General features: G+C 43.8%; 2 protein-coding genes across 2 annotated transcripts in view; one reads left to right on the plus strand and one right to left on the minus strand.

Annotated features, from left to right (window-relative positions):
- ADGRF5 (adhesion G protein-coupled receptor F5) overlaps positions 1 to 13578 on the minus strand; it is a 28331-nt gene extending 14753 nt beyond the window's left edge. The window contains 10 exon segments of the mRNA XM_030037733.2: positions 882 to 1115; positions 2386 to 2598; positions 3380 to 3522; positions 4161 to 4219; positions 4703 to 4830; positions 7367 to 7546; positions 8851 to 9021; positions 9678 to 9738; positions 11960 to 12088; positions 13443 to 13578. Of these exon segments, the coding sequence (XP_029893593.1) occupies positions 882 to 1115; positions 2386 to 2598; positions 3380 to 3522; positions 4161 to 4219; positions 4703 to 4830; positions 7367 to 7546; positions 8851 to 9021; positions 9678 to 9738; positions 11960 to 12064 (1294 nt within the window). The 5' untranslated portion in view covers positions 12065 to 12088; positions 13443 to 13578.
- Positions 13579 to 17620: 4042 nt separating this feature from the next.
- On the plus strand, positions 17621 to 17888 carry LOC115351385 (mitochondrial import inner membrane translocase subunit Tim9-like). The gene is given in 2 exon segments (XM_041128936.1): positions 17621 to 17661; positions 17663 to 17888. Coding segments are annotated over 2 exon segments (267 nt in total).
- The last annotated feature ends 5379 nt before the right edge of the window (positions 17889 to 23267 follow it).

The raw sequence follows: 23267 nt of genomic DNA on the forward strand, positions 1-23267 counted from the left end.
CAAGGGCAGAATAGCTCATTACAGCAGGCTGGGATCACCCCTCTCTCTGCAAGCACTGCTGCACACCCATAGCAGTCCTCTGTGGAAATGACTGTGCACATAAGCTTTGAAGGTTTTCCTCTCATTTTGCTGTCCTGCTTTCTGCTAAATTTCATTTATAGCAAATGGTTAACAATAAACAGTTAATCCATACCCATAAAATATTAAGAGGGCAATAGACTGTTTATGACTGTGGTTGATAGACATTTATGAGCATTTCTGTTGATGTTATTTTGTAACACATTTACTTGGTGGTTTATTAACTCTTTCTATTCATTTTACAAGAAGTAAAGCGTTGTGGGATGCCACTGACTCAACTGGCATGTGTTGTATCACAAGTAGGGGTGGAGAGGGAAACTGCGCACTCAGTATTTAGCTATGCTGCAGCTGTTTCAAAGTGTAGCACCTGCTTCTCTTGGTTGCCAAATCTCAGTATCTGGTACACAAAAGCTTTTCATACCCCAAGGGTGATTCTGGAGCTAGTAGTAGAGACTGATGCACTCATCCTTGCTTTCAAAACTAGACAATGCAGAAATAAGCTTTTTGGAAAAAGCTGGTATGATGCTGGTCCAGGCAGCTGTTTCCATCCAGGATGGCACAGTTTTAAGCATCAATGTATGCACAGTGCATGGAGATGCCCAGAATCCCATTGGCACCTGCACAACATATATGGAGTCTGTACCACGCTGTCCATCCATCCTTCGTCCTTCCCACACACACACACCTTTGGAGCACACCCGGTATTCATCCTAGGATTTGGCCTTTGGGGTAGCCAATTAGGAGGAGATCTTTGAAGAACAAACAAACCTAGCAGGTGAAAGACAATCTTTTGTTAATCATACCTGTAATACTGATTGCTCCATTTACTTTCCAGTCACCAGTAAGTGATGGTAAGTGTCTGTCAATACAGCAGGACAGCAGAGGACTGTTTGTCTGCATTTCAGGACTGTTGCATATAACATCGATGTCGTTTACGTTTGGAGTGATGTATAGCTGAGAGACTGCTATTGTTTTTGTGGCCTTGTATATCAGTGTGTGAAAACGATTGCTGTTTGTGAAAGAGCACCCATAGGTACCTGTAAAGCATAGGCAATATCTTAGCATTGAGAACACGTTTCGCTGTTTTTTTCCTCTACGTTTGGAGTTAGGAGCTGGACCTACTTCCACACCTAGTTTTCCCATCTCCCTGCTCTGCAGTGGCTCTGCTACTTGCTTATCAAAATGTACCCTCAGGTCATCTGCACTAAGCTTTCTGCAGACTCCTGGTGCCAAACGTATCCAGATTAGGCAGCTTCAGTGTTGATGGGTACTCGAGAAGAGACCAGTGCTCTGGGACTGAAATACTTAAGATCTGGCTGAGTTGGTGTTTTGGGGATCTGTGTATTGCCCATAGTCCACATGGCAGCAATGTCATGGCAAGAATGTAGACTGACTGTGCAAAAGGTTCCTACACAGAATGGGTGAGAGAGAGGTGCCCAGGGTGGACTACACAAGAGCTGGCATCCTAAGCGTAGGCACATAGGCTGCTCAGAAGGTATCGCCAAAGACAGCAGAGTAGTTATCAGCCACTTTCTCAGGCACTTGTCCCCTGGATGCAGCCAGGCTTTCTTTTGAAATTGGCAATCAGAGCTCCAAATTTCCTTCATACTTTAGGTATGTGGATTCCCCTTCCCCATTGGGATAGCCAGGTGAGTAGGCCACTTACATAGGAGAGGAGACACCAAGGTTCAGGGCATCCTTAGCCCGAAGAAGTTTGGTCCCATGACTCCTACCTTGGCAATGTGTGCCCAAATACCTTGTCGGAGACTACCCTTTTTGAAGTTAAATGTAAAATTCATGGTCTAAAGAGAAGAACTGAATGGTAACTTGAGTCAAAGTTCTGATAATACATGATAATTCCCCTGATAACTCCTCCAAGCAAAATGCCACCAATTTACCTGCTTCTGATTTTCAAAAAGCCCTAAACATGAACACATGGAAAACTGTAACTCCAAACTCTAATCAGTTATGTTGGCAAAGGGGGCAAGGGCCATCAAGGACAAATTCAACACAGCCTCAGATTACCACACCAAAAGGGTGGGAAGACCTCACAACCATGTAGTCACTGCTGTCTCCTGAGATATGGCAGTGAAGCCTGGCACTGAGAAAATCCAGGCCTGTTTAGTCACTTCAGTCAGTTCACATCTTACTGGCAACGCCAGTCAGTATGTAGTTCATGAAAGAAAAAAAAAAGGAAAATTATTTTTCACATTTATTCTAGAAAAATGCAGTCACTGCATGCCTCTTTTTATAGAACTAGCCACACTAGAGACTTACATCTGCTGTTTTAACAATAGAAAATCATACCGGAATCCTTCACTGTAATGTTGATAATTTCAAGAGTCGACCATGAGGTTTTCATTGAAATGTTTCTCTCTATCAAATACTGGAAGCCGGTTGAGATGATCTGATCAAAGTAATACCAGGTCACATTCTGAGATGTTGAATTTATCTGACAAGTCAGTCTTACGGTATCCCCTTCAAAAATGTCTACAGGACTCACAGTGAAGTTTGTTTGATCTGGGAAGACAAAGAGCAACATTCTGCATTATTGTCATTTCAGCTCACATCTATATGGTGTCTTTCATCTCGTGGGAATCCTAGGTGCTTCGCAACTAATATGTACTCAGCATCAGTTGCAGGCACTACTTGTAATACAAGCTATGTAATTTTCCCACAACATATTCTTCTACTATCTTTGTCAGCCAAAGATCCCAGAAGGTTTTATGCAGAGAGCCAGAAATATTGTCACTGCCACTACTTTCTAAGTAGATAAACTGGGAGGAGAAGCAACCAGGTTAAAATAATCCTCTGAGACAGAAAGTCCAGTGCTCAGTGCACTGAGAGTACAGCACCTCTGCGGCACTTGATCAGGCATTTCAATTGTAACTTATTGTCTAGCGGCAGCATGGAAAATGTGCCAAGGAAGCCAGAGGGAACCTGTTCTCATGTAAACTGCAAGAGGTTTTGTGTTTTGTTTGAAGAAGTGGAAAGTGCTGGCAGCCTGATATGCTACGAGCTGTCTCAGTTCTGGAGGTGACAGTCTCTCTCCCATGGAGAGGCTGCATCAGGGTTCAGTGAATTAGCTGGAAGGTTTTGTTTTTCCGTGGGAGGTGCTGCATGCATGGTCATCTCCTGTAAGTCCTCAGCTTTGGTGGCCCAGGATGAAATGAAACAGCCAGAGAAATAAATGTTTTTTGAAGGTCTAGTACCAAATAATCAACAGTATAAGGCAGCTACACGGCTCAGGCTAGAAATACTAAAAGGTTGAAGGAAACTACTGAGAGAGCTTTAAACTTACCAGTTATTTTCATTGTGAAGGTAGTTTGGTCTAGCCGGTACAATGCATCTAGAAATTGTGGTACAATTTTGTTGGAATTTGCTATCTGATCGAAGCTTGCTGCTCCTGCTTTTACTTCATAGTTCACAAAAACACTTCCAGGCCTAAACAGATACAAGAATGAGAGAAGCACCAGGATTAAATATCCTTGCATATTAGTAGTAGGCTTCACAGGGTTCACCTGTGAAGGCTCCTGTTGTGACTCAAGACTTGTTCTGGTATGGAAAAAGGTTGTGCTACAGCTCTTCCCAAAGTAAGAACACCTTTACGTGACATGTCCTTCATCTGCTTTCTATTTCTAGTAAATTTCCCTTAGAAAATGTAAAATACATCTGCATTTAAATATGCGTGGACTTAAGTAATATCTCTTTTATCCAGATCCAACGTTACATCCAGAGTCAATGCACTAATTCGTCTTCCTGATGGACTGGGAGATGATGCTAGGTTTATTCACATCCTTTTCCCCTTTTGGGTGGAATTCAGTCTTTCCCACAAAAGGCTTTGATCCAGATGGAGAATGATTATGTTTCTTGGACTTTTGCACAGTAGTGAATTTTACCCACAATCCTATTTCCATGCTAAGAGTTGGGCTTTCCTTTGCAGCTATTATACTGTTATTCAGTATGTACATATTGGGCATGGCTTCTAGCCAGAGTGAATGTAGTTTTTGCTGCTGAGTGTTTCCTTGAGATGGGACAGAAAGATTTGTGCCTTCCAGGAAAAAATGAAATTGTTTACTTACCTGAAACCAGTTACTGTTGCCGATACAAAGCCTGGTAAACATCTGTAGCTAGCATTAAACTGTAAACAAAGACATATTACATGACATAAGTCCTCTGTATATTGCTCTGCATATTGCTCTAGCGTGCTTAAAATAGGAAACTCTCCATTCAACATTGATGTGAGTAAGGGCATGTAGCATACCTAATAGAATAGGCCTGGTGCTCTCCCCACTGTCACTGGGATAAATTTGTTTGATGGTTTCATTCTATGTGCGCTCATGTGGATTTAAGCTGGGACCAATAATGTGATTTTTTTTTCATGCTTTGATGCAAAGATTCCTAAATACTTCCCTGTTGGCCAGCATGTTAAAATGAATGGGAATACTGTCATTGCCTTTCAATGGAGGTCAGCTTTAGACCACTTTGTAGCTACCACTGCTGCATACTTCACAGCTCTGCAGAGAGACAGTGACAGTGCACCCTATTTCCCAGACACTCAGGGTAAATACCATATTTCTTAGAGGACTTTCAACCTTCAGAGGTGGAAAACAAAAGTCATTACCGCTTTTTCAAGGTCAGCTTTGTATTTTTTGTATAATTCAGAAGAAGAATTGCTGAGATCATCCCAAAAGTCTGTGTCGAGCCTGACTGACATATTCATTATAATGGGCTCTCCCATACCACATAAGTCTGTAAGAAAAACCATAAAAATAAATGTAAAAATAATCAAAAGCAATGCTTACAAAGTGATTTCTTAGCTTTTCCTTCTAACTTAATCATAGAATCTCAGAATCATAGAATGATTTGAGTTGGGAGGGACATTTAAAGATCATCTAGTCCAACCTTCCTGCCACAGGGAGGGAATTCTAACCTGACCTTGAACAATTCCAATGATGGGGCATCCACAACTTCTCTGGGCAACCTGTTCCAGTGTCTCACCATCCTCATCGTTAAAATTTTTTTCCTTATGTCCAATGTAAATCTACCCTCTTTCAGTTTAAATCCCTTGCCCCCATTCTGTCACTACAGGGTCTAATAAAAAGTCTTTCTCTGACTTTCCTGTAAGCCCCCTTTAAGTATTGAAAGGCTGCAATAAGATTTCCCTGGAGCCTTCTCTCCTCTCGGCTGAACAACCCCAACTCTCCCAGCCTTTCCTCACAGGAGAGGTGTTCCAGCCCTCTGACCATTTTCGTGACCCTCCTCTGGACCTGCTCCAACAGGTCTGTGTCTTTCTTGTGCTGAGGACCCCAGCGCTGAATGCAGTACTCCAGGTGGGGTGTCACGAGAGTGGAGTAGCAGGGGAGAATCACGTCCCTCGACCTGCTGGCCACGCTTCTTGTTCTGCAGCCCAGGATACTATTGGCTTTCTGAGCTGCAAGTGCACCTTGCAGGCTCATGTCCAATTTTGCATCTACCAGTACCCCCAAGTTCTTCTCCACAGGGCTGCTCTCAATCCATTCATCCCCCAGTCTGTATTGATATTGGGGATTGCCCCAACCCAGGTGCATGACCTTGCACTTCACCTTGTTGAACTTCATGAGGTTCGCACAGGCCCTCTCCTTGAGCAGTCAAGATCCCCCTGGATGGCATCCCTTCCCTCTAGCAAATCAACTGCACCACTCAGCTTGGTGTCATCTGCAAACTTGCTGAGGGTGCACTTAATCCCACTGTCTATGTCATTTATTAAGATATTAAATAGTACAGTTCCTTGAGTGCACCACTCGTTATTGGCTTCCACTTGGACGTTGAGCCGCTGACTATAACTCTTTGAACGTGGCCATCCAACCAGTTCTTTATCCTTCTAACAGTTCATCTGTCAAACCATATCTCTCCAATTCAGCAGCAAGAATGATGTAGGGGACTGTATCAAAGGCCTTACAGAAGTCTAGGTAGATGACATCCGTAGCTCTTCCCTTGTCCACTGATGCAGTCACTCCATTGTATAAAACCACTAGATTGGTCAGGTGCAATTTGCCCTTGGTAAAGTCATCCTAATCCTAAATCAAAAACTTACAACTTGTCAAGATTCATCTGTATGATAGGAAAGTTGGGATTCCTCTAAATTTCTATAGCTAATTTAGATGCCTGGCATCTGCTAGATATCTAGACTCCCTCTCCAGTTGATGCAAAGCTGTAGACTCCTTCAGAAGGTGATACATTCAGGTGGTGACAGATAGCTTTCCTACAGTGGTTGAATTGCTACATTGTTCCAGTTATAGAGAGTTTGGATGAGTAACTTTGACCAGATACTTAACTTTTACTAAGTGAAAGATACACAGGATGAATCTCCACCTACGTTTCACTGAAATTAATGGAAAAATCTTCAATGACTTTGGGAGGGTAATATTCTGGGTGAAGACCCATCAATGGGCACAAAAGAATATAAAATGCTTAGAGAGATACTGGAATTTTCTAAGTTGGGTCCATTTAAGGACATGTCCATACCTTGCAGTGGAAGAGCATTGTACCCAGGGCCTTGGACTTCTAAGACATGTGGGACTTCCGCATGGAAGAGATACTAGCTCTAGTCCTGGAAATAGTATAGCAGTATTGATGTGGGGGTGCCCTGTGATAAAAGCATTGCCTCTAAGTAGAGCTGATTAGAACAGGCATGCCGACAGTACTGGACTGCTTCCAGCTCTAAGGCTGCCTCTGGGTATCTCTGCCTGCTGCTCCATCACAAATTAGAGGTAGATTCTCATGGGGGTCTGTCTTGGATTGCAGAGACAACAGGTAGTGCTCCACTCCAGTGCTGTCAAGCCTAAGTGTCCAGTCATCAGTCAGGTTCCTAAAAAGTCATGGGCACCTTGTCACAAGTCATGAAATAAAACCAAACAAAAGATACATGCTGGATTTTTTTTTGTTCCTTCTCTTCTGTTGAGCACTATGGCACACTTTGGTCACATTTGTAAGTTTCTCTGTTGAAAATCTGATGAGATGAAATTTTCTTTGTTTAGTGGAAGCTGAAAATCCCAGAGGCATGTGAGTGATTCCAGGAGCTAGGGGTCCAGCATAGCACTAAATATCTCCAAGTATTTGGGTCAAGGTGGACCCACATCACAAAGAGGAGAGCTCTAGAGCATCTCTACAGACTTTCCACATTCATAGGCAATGTGGTAGCCAGCTTAGTCCTGACGTGCTGCTTTATTACACCTTTAACACTATTCCATCTTCTAACCAGTATATGAGTTGTACAACAATGAAGTTCAGCACTGTTTCTCCTTACCTTCAGTCTGAGGCTCACAGTAAGGCCCGTGAAAAGGCTTTTCCATCATGTAGCTGCAGGGCAGGTCGGGTGCTAGGCTGACAGAAGGGCAGGTTATCAAGTCACTGCACACTGCACTTGGCCAGGCATATCCATTTTCACAAGAACAACAGCTCTTGTTCTCACCACTGGGCAGACAGACTAGTGTCAGAGGGAGAAATACTATGAGAATAGTAAGCAAGCATAACTTACTGCTTATTTACCCTGCTGTATCTTTATACCAGTGATCTCAACTAAATGTTGCCCTTTTTGTGAATTCACTTGAATGATGCAACATGATGATCTGATGCCTTGCAAATCTCACTATACTAATAATAAATGACTAACCAGAAATGGGAACCAGACTGGTAACAGGGATAAGTCCGATCAATTACTTTTAAGTAATTGAATGGAGATGTGAAGCCTGATCCTAAAAATTTACCTGGCATATTGGCCAGTATCCTATGATAGTTTGCAGATTGGATATTTCTATATTGCCTGAGCTGAAAGCAAATGCATAGGGTTTTAAAGATTGTAAGAGCATGTAATGGTCATTCAAAGTCTCAGTGGCTAGTGAGGTACTGTGTCACTCTGACTGTATCCTGACAGGTGTTGCATGAGAGAAGGTAACATTATCACAAAGTGCTTTAAAACCAGACATTCTCTCTAATAAAAAAACCCAACACTTCACTGTAAGTTTTTCTGCTCTTAATGTGCCATTGGCAAAGTAAGATATTAACAAAGTGATTTTCACACATTGCAGGTGACCCTGAAGGCCTTTCAAAGATCCGTTTGCATGTTGTTTTGAGAGCTGATGAACGCTTCCTTTCACTGCTTTATGGGCCAGCGATAAGAAGGTACCAAATCTCCTCTGCTGTTGTAAATGTTTGGTGCGTTTGTATATCCTCTGCTGTATTAGTTACTTGGATGTGAAGTTGCACAACCACAACTCATGTAATAAAACCTGTCTGATATCTTGACCTGTAAGAATACGTATAGTGAGTTATATCAGGAAAAGACTTCATCTCATGCAGCCTGTCTCAGTCAGGGTCAGAGTACAGCCTCTTACAGTGATTTACGTTCCACATGCAAGTGGAAGGAAGTAAACAGTCTGATAACCTCTGTCACAGCTTCCTGAAGCTTGAAAGTAACTCAGGCTGCTTGTTAGTCACACTGAAGCAAAATCCTTTGGCTCAGGCTTCCTCTGGCTTTGTCCCTTCCTTAGGAAAAGAAACGCATTCAGGGCTATTCCTAATGTCAACATTATGCAAAGACCAGTGGCGGGATGCAGATAACAAAACATGCTGTTGTGTGCTAGAGCTTCAGTCTTGTTGAGTCTTTCAGTAGGCAGCAGAGACAGTTCAGTTTTGTTGATTTCTAAGCATGATGGATGGTAAAACTGGGAGAGATCAAATACTGGCAAAAAAGTACATCACCCAGAATATAAAAATAAATAAGCAACCCACCTGTTGTAATGTTGATGTTTGAAACTGTCATTTCTACATTTGAAATACTTGTTGAAACTGGAAGACTAAGTTTTTTGAAATACTCTTTGATTGGCTCCAGAAAAGATGAATCCATAAGGCTTACTTCAATGTCAACGGTGTACTCCAGAGGGGGAAGGTCAAAAATAAGTACTGAAAGAGAAACAGCATGAGACTGCAAAGCTGTGTGTGAGGGTAAATCATAAATTGATGGTTTCTGTTTCGGTGTTTGGGCTCTGTTGCTATTTAATGGTAGCTTAATGTGGCATTCTGCTTAGGATATCTTCTTGATTCCTACTCAGCAGATATCAGGGACAGCTGATCCCAACTGACTAACATGACGTCACACACCATATGACCTGGAGTGTGACATCCACACCATATGACATCACACTCAGCAATAAAAGCTGGGGGAAGAAGAAGGAAGGGGAGGACGTTTGGAGTGATGGCGTTTGTCTTCCTGAGTAACCATTAAGCGTGATGGAGCCCTGCTTTCCTGGAGATGGCTGAACACCTGCCTGCCGATGGGAAGTGGTGAATGAATTCCTTGTTTTGCTTTACTGATTAAACTGTCTTTATCTCAACCCATGAGTTTTCTCACTTTTAGCCTTCTGATTCTGTCCCCCATCCCTCTGGGGGAGAGTGAGCGAGCAGCTGGGTGGTGCTTAGCTGCTGGCTGGGGTTAAACCACAACAACTACTGCTCCTTGATGATCGAAGTTCAGTACCTCGAGAGCTGCTGTCCCCAGTAGTGATTTCACCCTCAGCTTACTAGGAACCTGCTCTGTTACCATACATATGTGTACATACTGTTTCGCTTCTGCCTTTGCATCTCTGACTGGAAGCTTTCCTCTCCTAGCGTGCTGTCAATCTGTGGAAAAAAGAGAGTGAAGCTCTGTGAAAAAACAAAGTGAGGCTTTAGCTGCTGTTGTTGGCATGAAAGAATTAGTGAAGAAAATACTGGCATAGATCATTTTTTTCCCTCCATCAATCTTTGCTCCTCCCTACCCCCCTTTTCCTCTTTAAACAGAATATTTATATCTTCCAAGCAGGGAAATGTTAAACACCAGCTGAGGGATGTACTGAGTTTGCAAGTCTCTCTTTGTGTGTCTCTGCAAGGCAATTGTCTCAGCTTAGCAGAAATTCTGTGTCTGAGCTGCAAACTGGCTATGGGGCTGATGTAGTGCTCTCAGTCCTGGGCCAGCCTTGCAAACTGCTTGGGAGATCTGGCCACTCGGCCTTTGAATCCAGAAAGTGGACTCATATTACCCTTTGTGTTCCTCTTTCCTCTGAGCTTCCAGCTCTGCAGCAGCAAAGCCAGCCTGAGTAGGAGTAGAAAGGGGATTGAACTGTCTTGGCTCCAGCTCAGGTGTCAGGTCAGCTATTTTGTGGGCCGTCAGTAGCACACAGTTAACCAGGGCGGTAGTGGCACAATTTCAGTATGGCTGGGTTCACGCAGGGTGCAGCCAAGTGAGATGCAGACCATCTTATTTTTTTAATCATGCCCTAAAAATACATTGGCACCACAGTTAGCAAGAAAGGCTAAAGAACAAGCAAAGACGCAGGCAGGAAATTTGCAGCTTTGCCAGTTTCTTGAGTCCTACTGAAATCTTTATTTACAGAAAGGGTGAATAGCTTGGCAACTCTTAAGTCATCTCTTTACATAAAGGAACCATCTGGTGTGTGATTAGAGCTGGGCTTCGTATCGCCACTATGCTGGCAGTGAAGATCCCAAGGTGCATTGGCATTTTTGCACTGCTAGGGGTACTACCTTTCATCTTAGAGGTTAGCTGCAAAAGTTACAGAAAGCCCACTGCTATCCACTTCTTCCCCCAGGTTTGGTCTCAGTGGTTTCCTTTTTTAATTATTCTCCCAAACATCTACAGGGTATTGCTATGTCGTTAAATACTTCACATATTTCACACCATTAAGTGATGACTCATTTGCAGGATCAACCATGGATCAATGGTGCTAAAAAATACAGTGTTACTCTTTCCATGAAAATGCCTAAGTGCTGAGCTGGAGACAGTTTGAAAAAAACAGAGCAAACAAGACACTTGCTCACTATTAGACATTTGCCAAAGGGCAGACAGTGCTGCTTGAGCCAGCTATATCTTGGTTTGTCAAGACAAGGGATGGTGGCAGAAACAGCTTAAGGAGTTCACACCTTCCTCTTCACCTCTCCTTGCCTTTTTTCAACCTGCTTAAAAAAGCATATTGTGTTCTGGTCAGTCCATAAGAACTAAGGTCCCTGTGGTGCTAGGGGCTGAATATAGATGTTAGAATCCGGTTTGGCTTGATAGGGTTCATAATGTAGAAGAAAAAAGAAGTATTTTCTGGTCTAAAAATAATTGTGCTAGACCAAGAGCTGGTAGATTTGTAGACTAGTTTGCTTTACTAGACTATATTAACTGCCATTTGTTCAGTCCTTTCGTTTCTCTGTTCCTCTTTTGTCATTTCTAGTTAGGGACTATTTGTGTGGACGGTGCCTGTTACCAAATCCCTATATAGGACAAAGCACAAAACAGATTTCCATAATTCACACTATTAATGAAGCAAAAGTGGTATGTGAGAATTATTGAAAAAGTGGGAAACTGAAGTAAAGCCTGAGTCCAAGCACAACATCTAAACACAAGTCACTCAGGGGTGGTATTTTGGTCATGTGTACTCATGCCCGACTGCCAAGAGACTCCTGTCACCTACCTGTAAGGACCTCTGTGCCTGAGCTAGTTTTGTTGACTTAATTGGTTTCTCTGTCATAGGGTGGGTGAATCCCATCCAGGAACAGTGCCCACGTAACTGTTACCTCGGCTTAGCTCCGGGGACAGCAATTTACATCCCTTGCAGACTGACACAAGTGAGAAACCAGAAGTTTTGCTCAGTTCCTTCTGGAGAGGCTTTAAGACTGGGAATCAAGAAAAGCCCAGTTCCTGGATTTTTCCATCTCTTTTACGCACTGGGGAGACTCTGGGTTCAGTTTTCCCACCTGATCTTATACTGACTTCCTCTGAGGTTTTGCAAAGAGCTACAGCAGCTGGGTGCTACAAGCAGAGACCAAATGAAAACCAATGGGGCTGGGAAAGGATACTCACTATGTATTGGATGTATGGATGAAAGTTTGAGTCCTGTGATGTCTGGCAACACGCTGTGACCAGTAGAAATAGGCAGTGGAGACCTGCAGTAATTGGGGATGGCATTTTGTCCAGTGACTGCTGTAAAACCTGAGAGGAAAATGAAGCAAAAGGATCAGGGAATTTTCAGCTGACTCACACAGTAGGAAATACCAGAACACTCTACAAAAACAGTATGTTCAGGCTTTTTCAGCACATTCTGCCCGTTCGCTCCATCCAAGACAGAGAATGCAACAAGGTCTATAATTATTCCTCTGCCACTGTCACTAGACTGTTTCCCTCATATCTCCTTTTTTTCACGTCAGCTGTACCTATTCAAAATGGAGGGAGAAAGAAATCACTTGGAGAAAGCAGAGTCCTAAGCAGATTCCTAACAGGGACAAATGAGGTGCTAGAAGTTCATCTGCCATGAGAAAAGTTGACTTTGGATCTTCAAATATTCCTCACAGTGGTACTGGACAAATGCACAGCCAGAACATGAGGGAATTGTTAAAAATGTTGCTGTAAGTGAGGGCCTGTCCCGTTGCAGCAGGGAGAGCTCTGCTACCAGCCGTGTCGCACTCTGGAGAGGGCTTGGTAACATCATGGGCTCAACTAGAGATTTCTGTGTGTTTGTAACCCCTTGGCTAACAAGGGAAACAATGAAGAGTGGTATCTCTTGGTAAAAATCCATGTTTTTTTGAGGTTTTATCTCCATTAATTGTACTGAAGTTAACAAGTAAATAACCTGGAACCCAAGAATACTGACACACCAGATTATAATGTGGTGCCTGAAATCAAAACCCAGAAAAAAACCATCTTCTCCAGCTCATTAATACCTAAGCTAATTTACTCATGCAGTAGACTGGATGATGAAACATAAAGGGAGAGGCAAAACATGCATGGACCCTTAAAACAGGTGCTGACACATTTATGCAACCAGAGGGAATAGAGAAAGGGAGCTGAAGAATATGTAAAAATACGTATTTTTCTATGAATATGCACTTTCTGGTTATTCCTTTCTGGTTAACAAAGCACTTCCCTACCTCCAGAATGAACAGCTAGTAGAGAGCTACCGGAAAAGGCAGAACCCAAAGCAGATTGCAAAAATCATTTTAAGAAAGGAAAGCACTGAGAAAAGGCTCTTAAGAACAGTACTAAACAGTACCTGACTGGATAACATCAGCTTGATTAAAATCATGAGCTTTTGTAAAATTATGGTCTTTTTGTATTGAAGAGTCTGTTCATACAAACTCAGGCTTTGAAAGGCTGTGAATCACCAGGTGAAAGCAGAAAAATCAGCACCTCCTGAGATGATAATGAACATTGGCAATGGATGCCTATTGCCACAATATTGCATATGAGACCTGGTGGTCCCAAGTAGACAGGGCACTTCATGGTGACTTTCCTACTCAAAAGAGCCCATGACAGAAAATTATAATATGAACATGATCTGTGGTCTCACCTTGTGAAAGGATAGAGGACAGCAATGAGCTTATAGCCAAGCAATATAGTTGATGTCACTGACACGAGTATCCAGCAGGGATTTGTCAGGGTTTCTCACCAAAGGTGGTTCTGCAGTGAGACTTCACCTGGATACTGACGTGGTTAAAAGGTAGGAGGCAAAAGTAGGACGAAATTATTTGCTTTTCCAATAGAGAGATGTCATCAGAGCTCCGCAGGAACATGGGTGTAAGCCTGTGTCTTACCCTGTGTTCTCAAGTGATGCGGAAAAGGCAGTGATTAGTGATACAGCACTGGAAAACTTTAAATGATTGAGAGTAACAAAAGCAAAGTCTGCCTGTGAAGATCTGCATAGGGATTGCAGGATACTGAGTGACTGGGTCATGAAATTCATGAAATTCAGCACTGATAAGTGTAAGGTAGAAAGAAAGCATCCTGACATTACGTATTCTGTGATGGACTCTGAACTATTACCACTCAGAAATGGGGTCTCAAGAAATGTCAACTGAATTCTGAGGTGCAATTAAAAAAGGAAAATTAATTTTAAGATATTCTAGGGTAGCAACAGAGGAAAAAAAAAACCCACCAGGAGACTGTGCTAGCTAGACATTTAAGCTGATCCAGTATGGCTGCTCTTATGTTCCTATATAGGAATAACCAGAAAGCAAGACATCTCTCTGATTCAGAATATCTTCCCACTCCACCCCAAAATCCATTAAAAAAAAGACTGTTACAGGCTTTTTTTATCCAATAGATGAATGGCTGGCAGAATTTGGGGGGAAAAAAAAAACCTAGGGAAATATTTCTTCACTTTCCTGGGCATGTCCATCAGTATTCTACATCCAGCATCTACAGAAAAGACTATTTTGCTCTTTTGAAGACATCATGCACTTGTGACAACCTAAAGACTTCCGTGAATCTGGGTGATCCCAAGACCAAGATGGATCAAAACGGATCAAGAGGGAAACACTGCCAAGTTATAAGCTGTGACACAAGTCCCTGAGATAGTGACATGACACAGTAATAGAAACATTAACAAAGCAAAGTTTTCTGATAGTTTTGTATACACAGCATATGCTCACAGCATATGGTACCTTAGCTTGATCTATACAAAGAACTTATATTTCATTGATAACAGGTTGATGAAACAGATAATAGAAAGGAAAAATGGTCATTAAGCAAAATTTATGATGAGGTTAAACAGCATCTGCTACAGTTTTGCATGCATCTTTTGCAATGTTCACAAATCTGCATCAAACTTCAGCTGGTAAAACAGAAGATATGTGGACACATTCATCATTTCTCAAACAAACTGTCTCCTGGGAGGCAATAATTATGTTTGAGTTATAAAGCCCCAGAAAGCTAAAGAAACCCAGGTTTGCTACCAAATCTCTTCTTCTCTGCAGCATTCAGGCTGAAAAATGTTCTTAAAGTTAGCTCTAAAGTGCAGAAGATACCTAGAGGTAAATAGCAAGGTCTCACTTTAACCCAGGACACAGGTGATCTACATGACCTTCTTTTTCTGTAAGTTTCTTTTTTTCATAAATGTTGCAAAATAATTACACCTCTCTTGCAAATCCACCCAGCACAATAGTTACCATCGCATATATTTCAGAAAATAAACAAGACACCCAGAGATATAATATTGTTTACCTTCTCAGGTGATTCAAAGAGAAGATCTTCTAATTAGATCTCCTGCTTTCTACTACAGCCCAGGCTGCTGTCTCAAAGGGAAACCAAGACACAGGAACTTGTATAATTAGCTGAACATGTTATTACTGCCCAGAAAACAAGTCGCCTCTAGAGCCTGTACTCAATTTTCAAGTGTGAGGCTGACCAGAGATGCCACTGCAGAAAACCCACAAGGCATTTTAAGAGGAGATATTTCCTGATACCATTCATCAGGTAGTACTCGTTGTTTCCCCCTGCACTGATCTAAGTCCTTCAGTGTCTTCTCTGCGGATTAGTTTATCAAGTGGACTAACTTGTTCTGCTGCTGTTACTCACCTGTTTTGTTCTAACAAAAGAGGGTGTTGAGGTCTGAAAACAGTAAAATCGTGTTTTGTAGCTATGGAAAAATGTCTGTGGGCTTTGATTTAAATAACAAGGGAGGAAAACCCTAAAGTTTTCCCACCCAAGCTGGCAGCATGCTCGCTGTGGGCTGGACCTGGAAGGCGCTAGGGACATGTGTTGATGCCCTTAGACAAGCTGCACAGAGAAGCAGACCTACGGCTCTGATGGCTCCTGTGGAAGGTGGGGAAAAGCAGGAAATTCCCAGAAACTAGGGGAAACTCTGATGTGTTATGTATCTACCTTGAACTAAATCTGGAGCCAGGAACCCACTGCACAAACAGGGGACATCTGTCCAAATAACAATGGGGCCCTTGTCCCTACAGTGTTCAATCACAGCCAGTTTATCAATGGAATTTGTTTCCATAGCACTGCGTGTGAGGCAGTGACTCACTGAGCTTGTGCAATTTCTGTGGAAAAGCCTAGGATTAAACTCCTGATGTGGGGGATTATTTTTTAAACAGTGTTTAATTCAGGAGATAAGTCTATGGGAAGACCTCCTGTTCCCCTACAGACTGGAAGCAGTCCCTGTGGAGATCCTGACTTCTCGTAAGAAGTCCATGGGAAGGCAATAGACTCATGGGGTAGGCAGATGTGCCCCAGGATCTCCAGAGCCACCATGCAGGAGCTGAAGTCCGCGTGGCACACACCAGGCCATCCCAAAAGAGCACAAGTCTCCAAGGTAGACAACTGAGTCAAGCTGTAAATGCCACTCATTGTCATACCGCAGAAGGAAAACAGAAGCAAAAAAGTCAGTAAGGTGTCTGATAAGGTGTCATGCCTTTCCCATTTCTACACCAGTTCCCAAATTAAGGCGTTGTGACATCGTGGCTGGTCCAGCAGTTACAATAGGGTCATGTTGCCGGCTGACATTGGCTGTTTAAGGGGAAGAGGATGGTCGGCTGTCATGGCAGCACTGGCCATAGTTTGGGTTGCTCTTGATGTCATCTGTCTAGAGCAGTAGTGGTCATTTTTGTGTCACAGTGAGCTTGGACCAGGTCTTCAACCTCTTTCTGTTGTGAGTGTGCTGGTTGCTCCATTTCTAACAGCCCTAAGACATGTCACCGCATTTTGCCTCTTGCTGGGTCTGAGTCATAAAAAGCAAAATGTGTGTTTAGCAAAGTTTGCCCTTCAGGCTTTGCAGCTGCCAGCATTTACTATAGATGCTAAGGATATCATGGCATGTGACTGTAAACTTCTCTTCAACGAGCCATCTTGAGGGTGTATTGTCCTTGGCAGCAATACAGCCTACTCCTGTTCCCTATTCTGCAAACCTGGTCACCTGCTCCTCCCCACAACACGGTGAGTCAGCCCTCAGCCTGCCATTCTGCAGCAGTTTTAAGGTGATTAAATTGGCATGACTGATGCCCTGGTTGCCCTTAGAGCTTGTCCCCACTCTTACCGTGGCATCGGTCTGGTTTATTGCCCACCCAAGCTGGTTCAAGAACCTGAACAAGCAGAAAACCAAGGCTACATCTACAGCACTAAATGCAACCACCTCTCTCTCTGCTGTCAGGTTTTACTGCTGGCCTTGTGCTGGTGCCTTCCAGACCCCTCTCTGAGCCAATTTAACTCACTGTCCCTGCAGAAAACTAAACCAGCAACAAGGTGTCTAGCTTGCTTTCATCTGAGTGAGTTTAATCAGCTCAGAGAAGGGCCCAGTGAGTGCCAGGGCCAGAGCAAGGAGAGGAGCAGATACGTGGCCCCAGGCAGGGAAGGGGGAAGGAACAGAGGTGGGCAGGAGGGTAAGGAGAAGGAGGACCTCTTCCTTTCTGCCCTGGCAAGCAGTTCAGCACAAGTCCGTGGTCTATCCCTACGGAAACAGTTGCGTAGTTTTCACGCAGTGTTGCTCCCTTGGCTGTCTCCTTGCAGGTTTAGATAAGCAGCAGTGCCAGCACAGAGGATGGGGTGAAGAGGAGGGCAGCCTTGCCTTAGACCAGGTTAGCTGTGGTTGATCCACACCTTTCACATTGCCAGCCCTTGACTGGAAAAACAATCTTATTTAAGCCCTCCCCGCCCCCCTTTTTTTTGTTGCTGTGGCGTTCAAACAATTTTAACCAACAGCACCAAAAGCAGTCGAATAGGTGAGTGAATCACAGGCTGTAGAATATGGGTGGACAATTATCGGAATCTGATCAGACCAAGCAGTTCCGAGTTTCTCAGAACATACAATGAACTTACAGAAAACTGCTTCCTGGATTGCATAAAGGATTTCACTAGCAGAGAGGTTAAACCAGAAGAGATTACTTGCTCAGACCACTGCCTACAGGAGTATTTTAAAATGGTACAAAGGATCTCCATGAGATTTCAGGAGTACCATATTCAGCAGAATGAAGCTCTGGCAGCTAAAGCAGGACTGCTTGGCCAACCTTGTTAGACCACAGCATTCTGTTCACCTTGGGGTGTGGGAATGGGAAAGAATGTCAGCAAGGTGAAAGGGTTCTGTAAGAGAGGGTTTCTCCTCAAGACACTGTATCATCAAACCACAGCCTAAAAGTATGAGAAATCTTGGTTCACTTTGCAGGACAATGTGAAAATTGCACAACGTCAGAGCATTAAGTATGTAATCAACTTGGTGTGTGAGCACAGGGGGATGTCCTGATCATTCTGCTGGTTTTTTTCCTGTATGCATTCATCATGTACTGTCATGTCACCAGAAACTGTGAACTTCCTGGATTTTAAAGTTTTAAAGTTTCAACCTCAGAACACTTTTGGTTTCAACATCTGAGACTGCACTTAGAGAGACTTCACAGGCTCAAGAAAGCAAGCAAAAGGTGTGTTAGAGGATATCTGCTCTGAACGAGGGGCCCTGATCCAAAACAAAGCAGAGCTACACTGATCCTGTAATTGACTGGAAATGTGCTGTTACAAAAGCATGTGAACACACTGCATATGGCATGAACAAAATAGACCAGGGTAATGTTCCCACATAGGTGCAACTTGAGAGATACTGTTCAAAGCAAAAATAAATGTGGAAACAATTTAGATATGAAGTTAACAAGATACAGCCCTCTTGACTGACCCATCTTCATTCCAGTCCTGGCTGTTAACACTTCAGTCTCATCTCTGGAATCTAACCTCAGCAATTTGTGTAATCAAATCCTGTTGCCACTTGTATCCCAAACTCAGAAAAAGATGGCAAAACCTCTGAGAAGCTGGATGCAACACTGTAGGTTCTTACACCATTTACTGTTCTTAATATTTTTTAGCCTGAACTCTGCATGGTCAGCCTCTCAGAGAGCTGTGTTTTAGAAATGGAAGGACAGAGTGAAGCCCAAGCATATTGGAACTAATAGGCAGATTCCTTTGAGATAAAAGGTTTGGGGGCGAATCTGGTGATGCCTGGGGCTTCATTTATTATCCCTCTCTCACACGACTTTATATAGTTTTGCTCACCTCGGTCTTGCAGAAAAGAATCTGGAGGGAGTCCTAGCAAACGGCTACCTAAATCCACTCAGCATGATGATGTTGAAAATAAGGCTAATTTCATTCTGAAGTTTATTAACAAGTATTTTTAATTTAGGACCTGGAAAGTAACAAAAGTGCTCTACTTGATGCAGTTGATGCCTTGGCTGGAGTGCTGCGTCCAGATGTTGCTGTATTGGAGAGCATCCAAAGGAGAGCCACGTGAATGCTAAGACATGAGCAGAGCATGACCTTGTGAACTGGTTGAAGGTTGTTTGGTTTAGATAGGACATGACTCGGGTAAGGACACAACAAGTCTGTCACCTGGTAAAGGACTGACGTGAATGTTCACAGTGACAGCTTGGTGAAGGGTAATGTGAAATCACACAGTCTGAAGCAAAGATAAGTACGTTGGTGATTATGGAAAATGTGTAATTGTAAAGGTTAGAAGCACTGGTTTAGGCTACCCAGGGAAGCCGCAGAGTTCCCTTCACTGGAGGTTTTTAAGAACAGGCACTGAAATTGCTGACATGGAAGACAGATGTTGGTTCTGCCTCCATGTGAGTTTGTGGCAATGGGGCGCAAGGTGGGTGGTTTACTGACCTCTTCCAATTCCCTCTGTTTCTCTACACTGCTTCAATTTCTGTGCAATGAATGAGTTCAAAGAGATTCAGAGGAGACATGCAAGACCACCAATCTGTGTACTCAGAGCTGTGTTTGGACTTTGCTGTATCCATCTTAGACAAGTTCAGGAATTCCTTTCTGGAACTCTCCAGCACAACATTCCCACTGGTCTAAGCACAGAGGAGGTGAACTGTATCTACAGCCTTATCAAGGGTTTTCCCAAAATGATATTTCCAGAGGAGGGCTCTGATTCACACTGTTTTCTACATCAAGTCACATTTTCCATCCTTGTTTACGAAGTATATACTTTTCCTTCTTGACCTATGACTTCAAATTCCTTTATTCCTCTGTAAGCCTTCCTGTGAATTGGTGATGACCTTTTTACATACTCAAATAGTCTACATGGAAAATGGAAATAATTTAGTCCCAGCTATCTGCATATCAGGCTCAAATCATACCATGACCAAGCAGTACTTCCTGCAAGAAGAAAATAACTCTGCAAGACTCATGTTTGCAAGGCACAGTAGCTGGAATAGGAACCACTCAGCCGGATAATTGACAGCACAGAAAATATTGCCCAGCTGAATGGCCAAATTATCACATCCTTCAAGCACTCCTAATGCTCTGAGACCAGCCAACAGAACTTTCCATGAACATTTTCAACATAGTCTGGACAGTACCAGCCAGCCCTCGAATGTCATCCTAGCTCTCCCGGAACAGTTCGTACTTGGACTTACTGCTTTTCAGTGGAGAATAGCAATCTGCTGGATCAGTGACGGTGTTCTGACATGAATAAGCATTAACTGCAGTAGTTATTGGCTAAGCATTAACTCAGGGAAGGAGGAAGGTGAGAAACAGTCTGCCACATTCGGCAAGACATTAGCACTGTCCCAGTTGCTGGCTAGCTGTAGAGTTGACCTGGTTGGGAAGCTACCACACTAATGCTAGACCTCTGGCCTGCCTCTCTCATGGGGCTAGGTAACAAAGTTCACCTGCACTTACAGCCATTTCACTATGTTAGGATAGGAAAGGCCTGCTGAAGAATAACTTTTCTTCAGAGTAGGTACCCCCAGCTTTGGCAGGGAGATGATGCTCACATGGCTTATGGCGTCTGTCACCTTACCAGTGTAGCATGGTGCAGAGAAACCTAGGTTGTACAAGAGCCAGAAGTAGCATGTTGTTGGCATGCTGTATAATCCCTCGCAGCAGGGTTTGGTAGCTCACGTCTGGTGGCCAGACTGCTTCTATAGACACTCTCACAGCCCTACAGGTCATTACTTGGGTTCCCTAGCTCAGGTAACCTCCGTTCACTTGGCAGGACCTGGTTTATTCTACCTTATCCTTCAGTCTGACTCCCAGATTTCCACTCTCTTGACTCTTACAGGCAGACACATTTGGTAGCCTCTCTTAACCTGCCCGGCTATGTCTTCTTTCTAGAGTCTTTGGGACAACATTTCTCATTTGATACCAGAATTAATGATGAGAAGATTTCCTGGTTCTGGATGCATTCCCCCAAACTGTCTAATGAGTACTGGTTGCTTAATGTCATAAACAGTTTTGCACTTGGTTGGATCTAAGGATCCTCTAGCCCAGTTGCTTCTTATCCAACGTGGGCTATAGCAGAGGCCCTAGGGAAGAGTTTTACAAAAGTGAAATAAGCTTGTAGCAGCAGATCTTCAGAATGTTCTTTCCACTTCTGGCTATCAGAGGTACAGGAACTTCTGGAGGCAAAGGCGAGCCCTTGGTGTTTAACAGCCCTTAACGGCCCATTAAGCTTACACAGAATGAAGTAAACTATAAGAAAACCTAGGAGAATGGCAAATATCCATAACATCCAGGAGCAAGCAGGCCTAAATCTCTTTTGCTTGCTTTGAATCTGCTGCTCATTAGGGTAAGGTCTGGTCCTTAGTTATCAAACTGGATGGCACACCTGCTCCATAGCCTCGTAGCAGCATAGATCACTTTTACATTCCCCATCAGTTGTTTAGGCTGAAAAGTCCTATGTCATTCTAGCACAGCAGCCATCCCACCTCCTTGGTGCTTGTTCTGCTCTGCATCTTGCCACTTGGGCTATATGTTTTTTATCACAGAATCATAGAATGGTTTGGGTTGGAAGGGACCTTAAAGATCATCCAGTTCCAACCCCCCTGCCATGGGCAGGGACACCTTCCACTAGACCAGGTTGCTCCAAGCCCCATCCAACCTGGCCTTGGACACTGCCAGGGATGGGGCAGCCACAGCTTCTCTGGGCAACCTGTTCCAGTGCCTCACCACCCTCACAGTGAAGAATTTTTTCCTAATATCTTATCTAAATCTACCCTCTTTCAGTTTCAAGCCATTACCCCTCATCCTATCACTACACTCCCCGATAAAGACTCCCTCCCCATCTTTCCTGTAGGCCCCCTTTAAGTGCTGGAAGGCTGCTGTAACGTCTCTCCAGAGCCTTCTCTTCTTCAGGCTGAACAACCTCAACTCTCTCAGCCTGTCCTCATAGAGGAGGTGCTCCAGCCCCCCGATCATCTTCATGGCCCTCCTCTGGACCCTCTTGAGCACATCCCTGTCTTTCTTATGTTGGGGACCACAGAGCTGAACACAGTACTCCAGGTGGGGTCTCATACAAGTGGAGTAGAGGGGGAGAATCACCTCCCTACCGGCTAGCTACACTTCTTTTGATGCAGCCCAGAATGAGATTGGCTTTCTGGGCTGCGAGCGTACATTGCTGTCTCATATTCAGGTTTTCATCCATTAATAGCCCCAAGTCCTTCTCCGCAGGGCTGCTCTCAATCCACTCATTGCCCAGCTTGTATTTGTGCTTGGGATTGCCCTGACCCATGTGCAGGACCTTGTAATTGGCCTTGTTGAACTTCATGAGGTTCGCACAGGCCCACCTCTCAAGCCTGTTGAGGTCCCTCTGGATGGCATCCTTTCCCTCCAGCACGTCAACCGCACCACACAGCTTGGTGTCGTCTTCAAACTTGCTGAGGATGCACTCAGTCCCACTGTCCATGTCACTGACAAAGGTGTTAAACAGTGCCGGTCCCAATACCAACCCCTGACAAACTCCACTCGTCACTGGTCTCCACTTGGACATCAAGCTGTTGACTGCAACTCTTTGACTGTGACCATCCAGCCAGTTCCTTATCCACCGCATGGTCCATCCATCAAATCCATGTCTCTCTAAATTGGAGACAAGATGTCATGTGGGACGGTGTCAAATGCTTTGCACAAGTCGAGATAGATGACGTCAGTTGCTCTTCCCTTATCCACCAACGCTGTAACCCCATCATAGAAGGCCACCAAATTTGTCAGGCACAATTTGCCCTTAGTGAAGTCATGTTGGCTGTCACCAATCACCTCCTTATTTTCCATATGCCCTAGCATAGTTTCCAGAAGGATCTGCTCCATCATCTTGCCAGGCACAGAGGTGAGATTGACTGGCCTATAGTTCCCCAGGTCTTCCTTTTTTCCCTTTTTAAAAATGAGGGTTATGTTTCCACTTTTCCAGTCAGTGGGAACTTCCCCGACTGCCATGACTTCTCAAATATGATGGATAGTGGCTTAGCCACTTTATCCACCAGCTCCCTCAGGACCCGCGGATGCATCTCATCAGCTCCCATGGACTTGTGCACCTTCAGGTTCCTGAGATGGTCTCGAACCTGACCTTCTCCTACAGTGGGTGGTTCTTCATTCTCCCAGTCCCTGCCTTTGCCTTCTGTGACTTGGGCGA

Source organism: Aquila chrysaetos, chromosome 15 (genome assembly GCF_900496995.4).
Source record: "Aquila chrysaetos chrysaetos chromosome 15, bAquChr1.4, whole genome shotgun sequence".
Lineage (NCBI taxonomy): Eukaryota > Metazoa > Chordata > Aves > Accipitriformes > Accipitridae > Aquila > Aquila chrysaetos.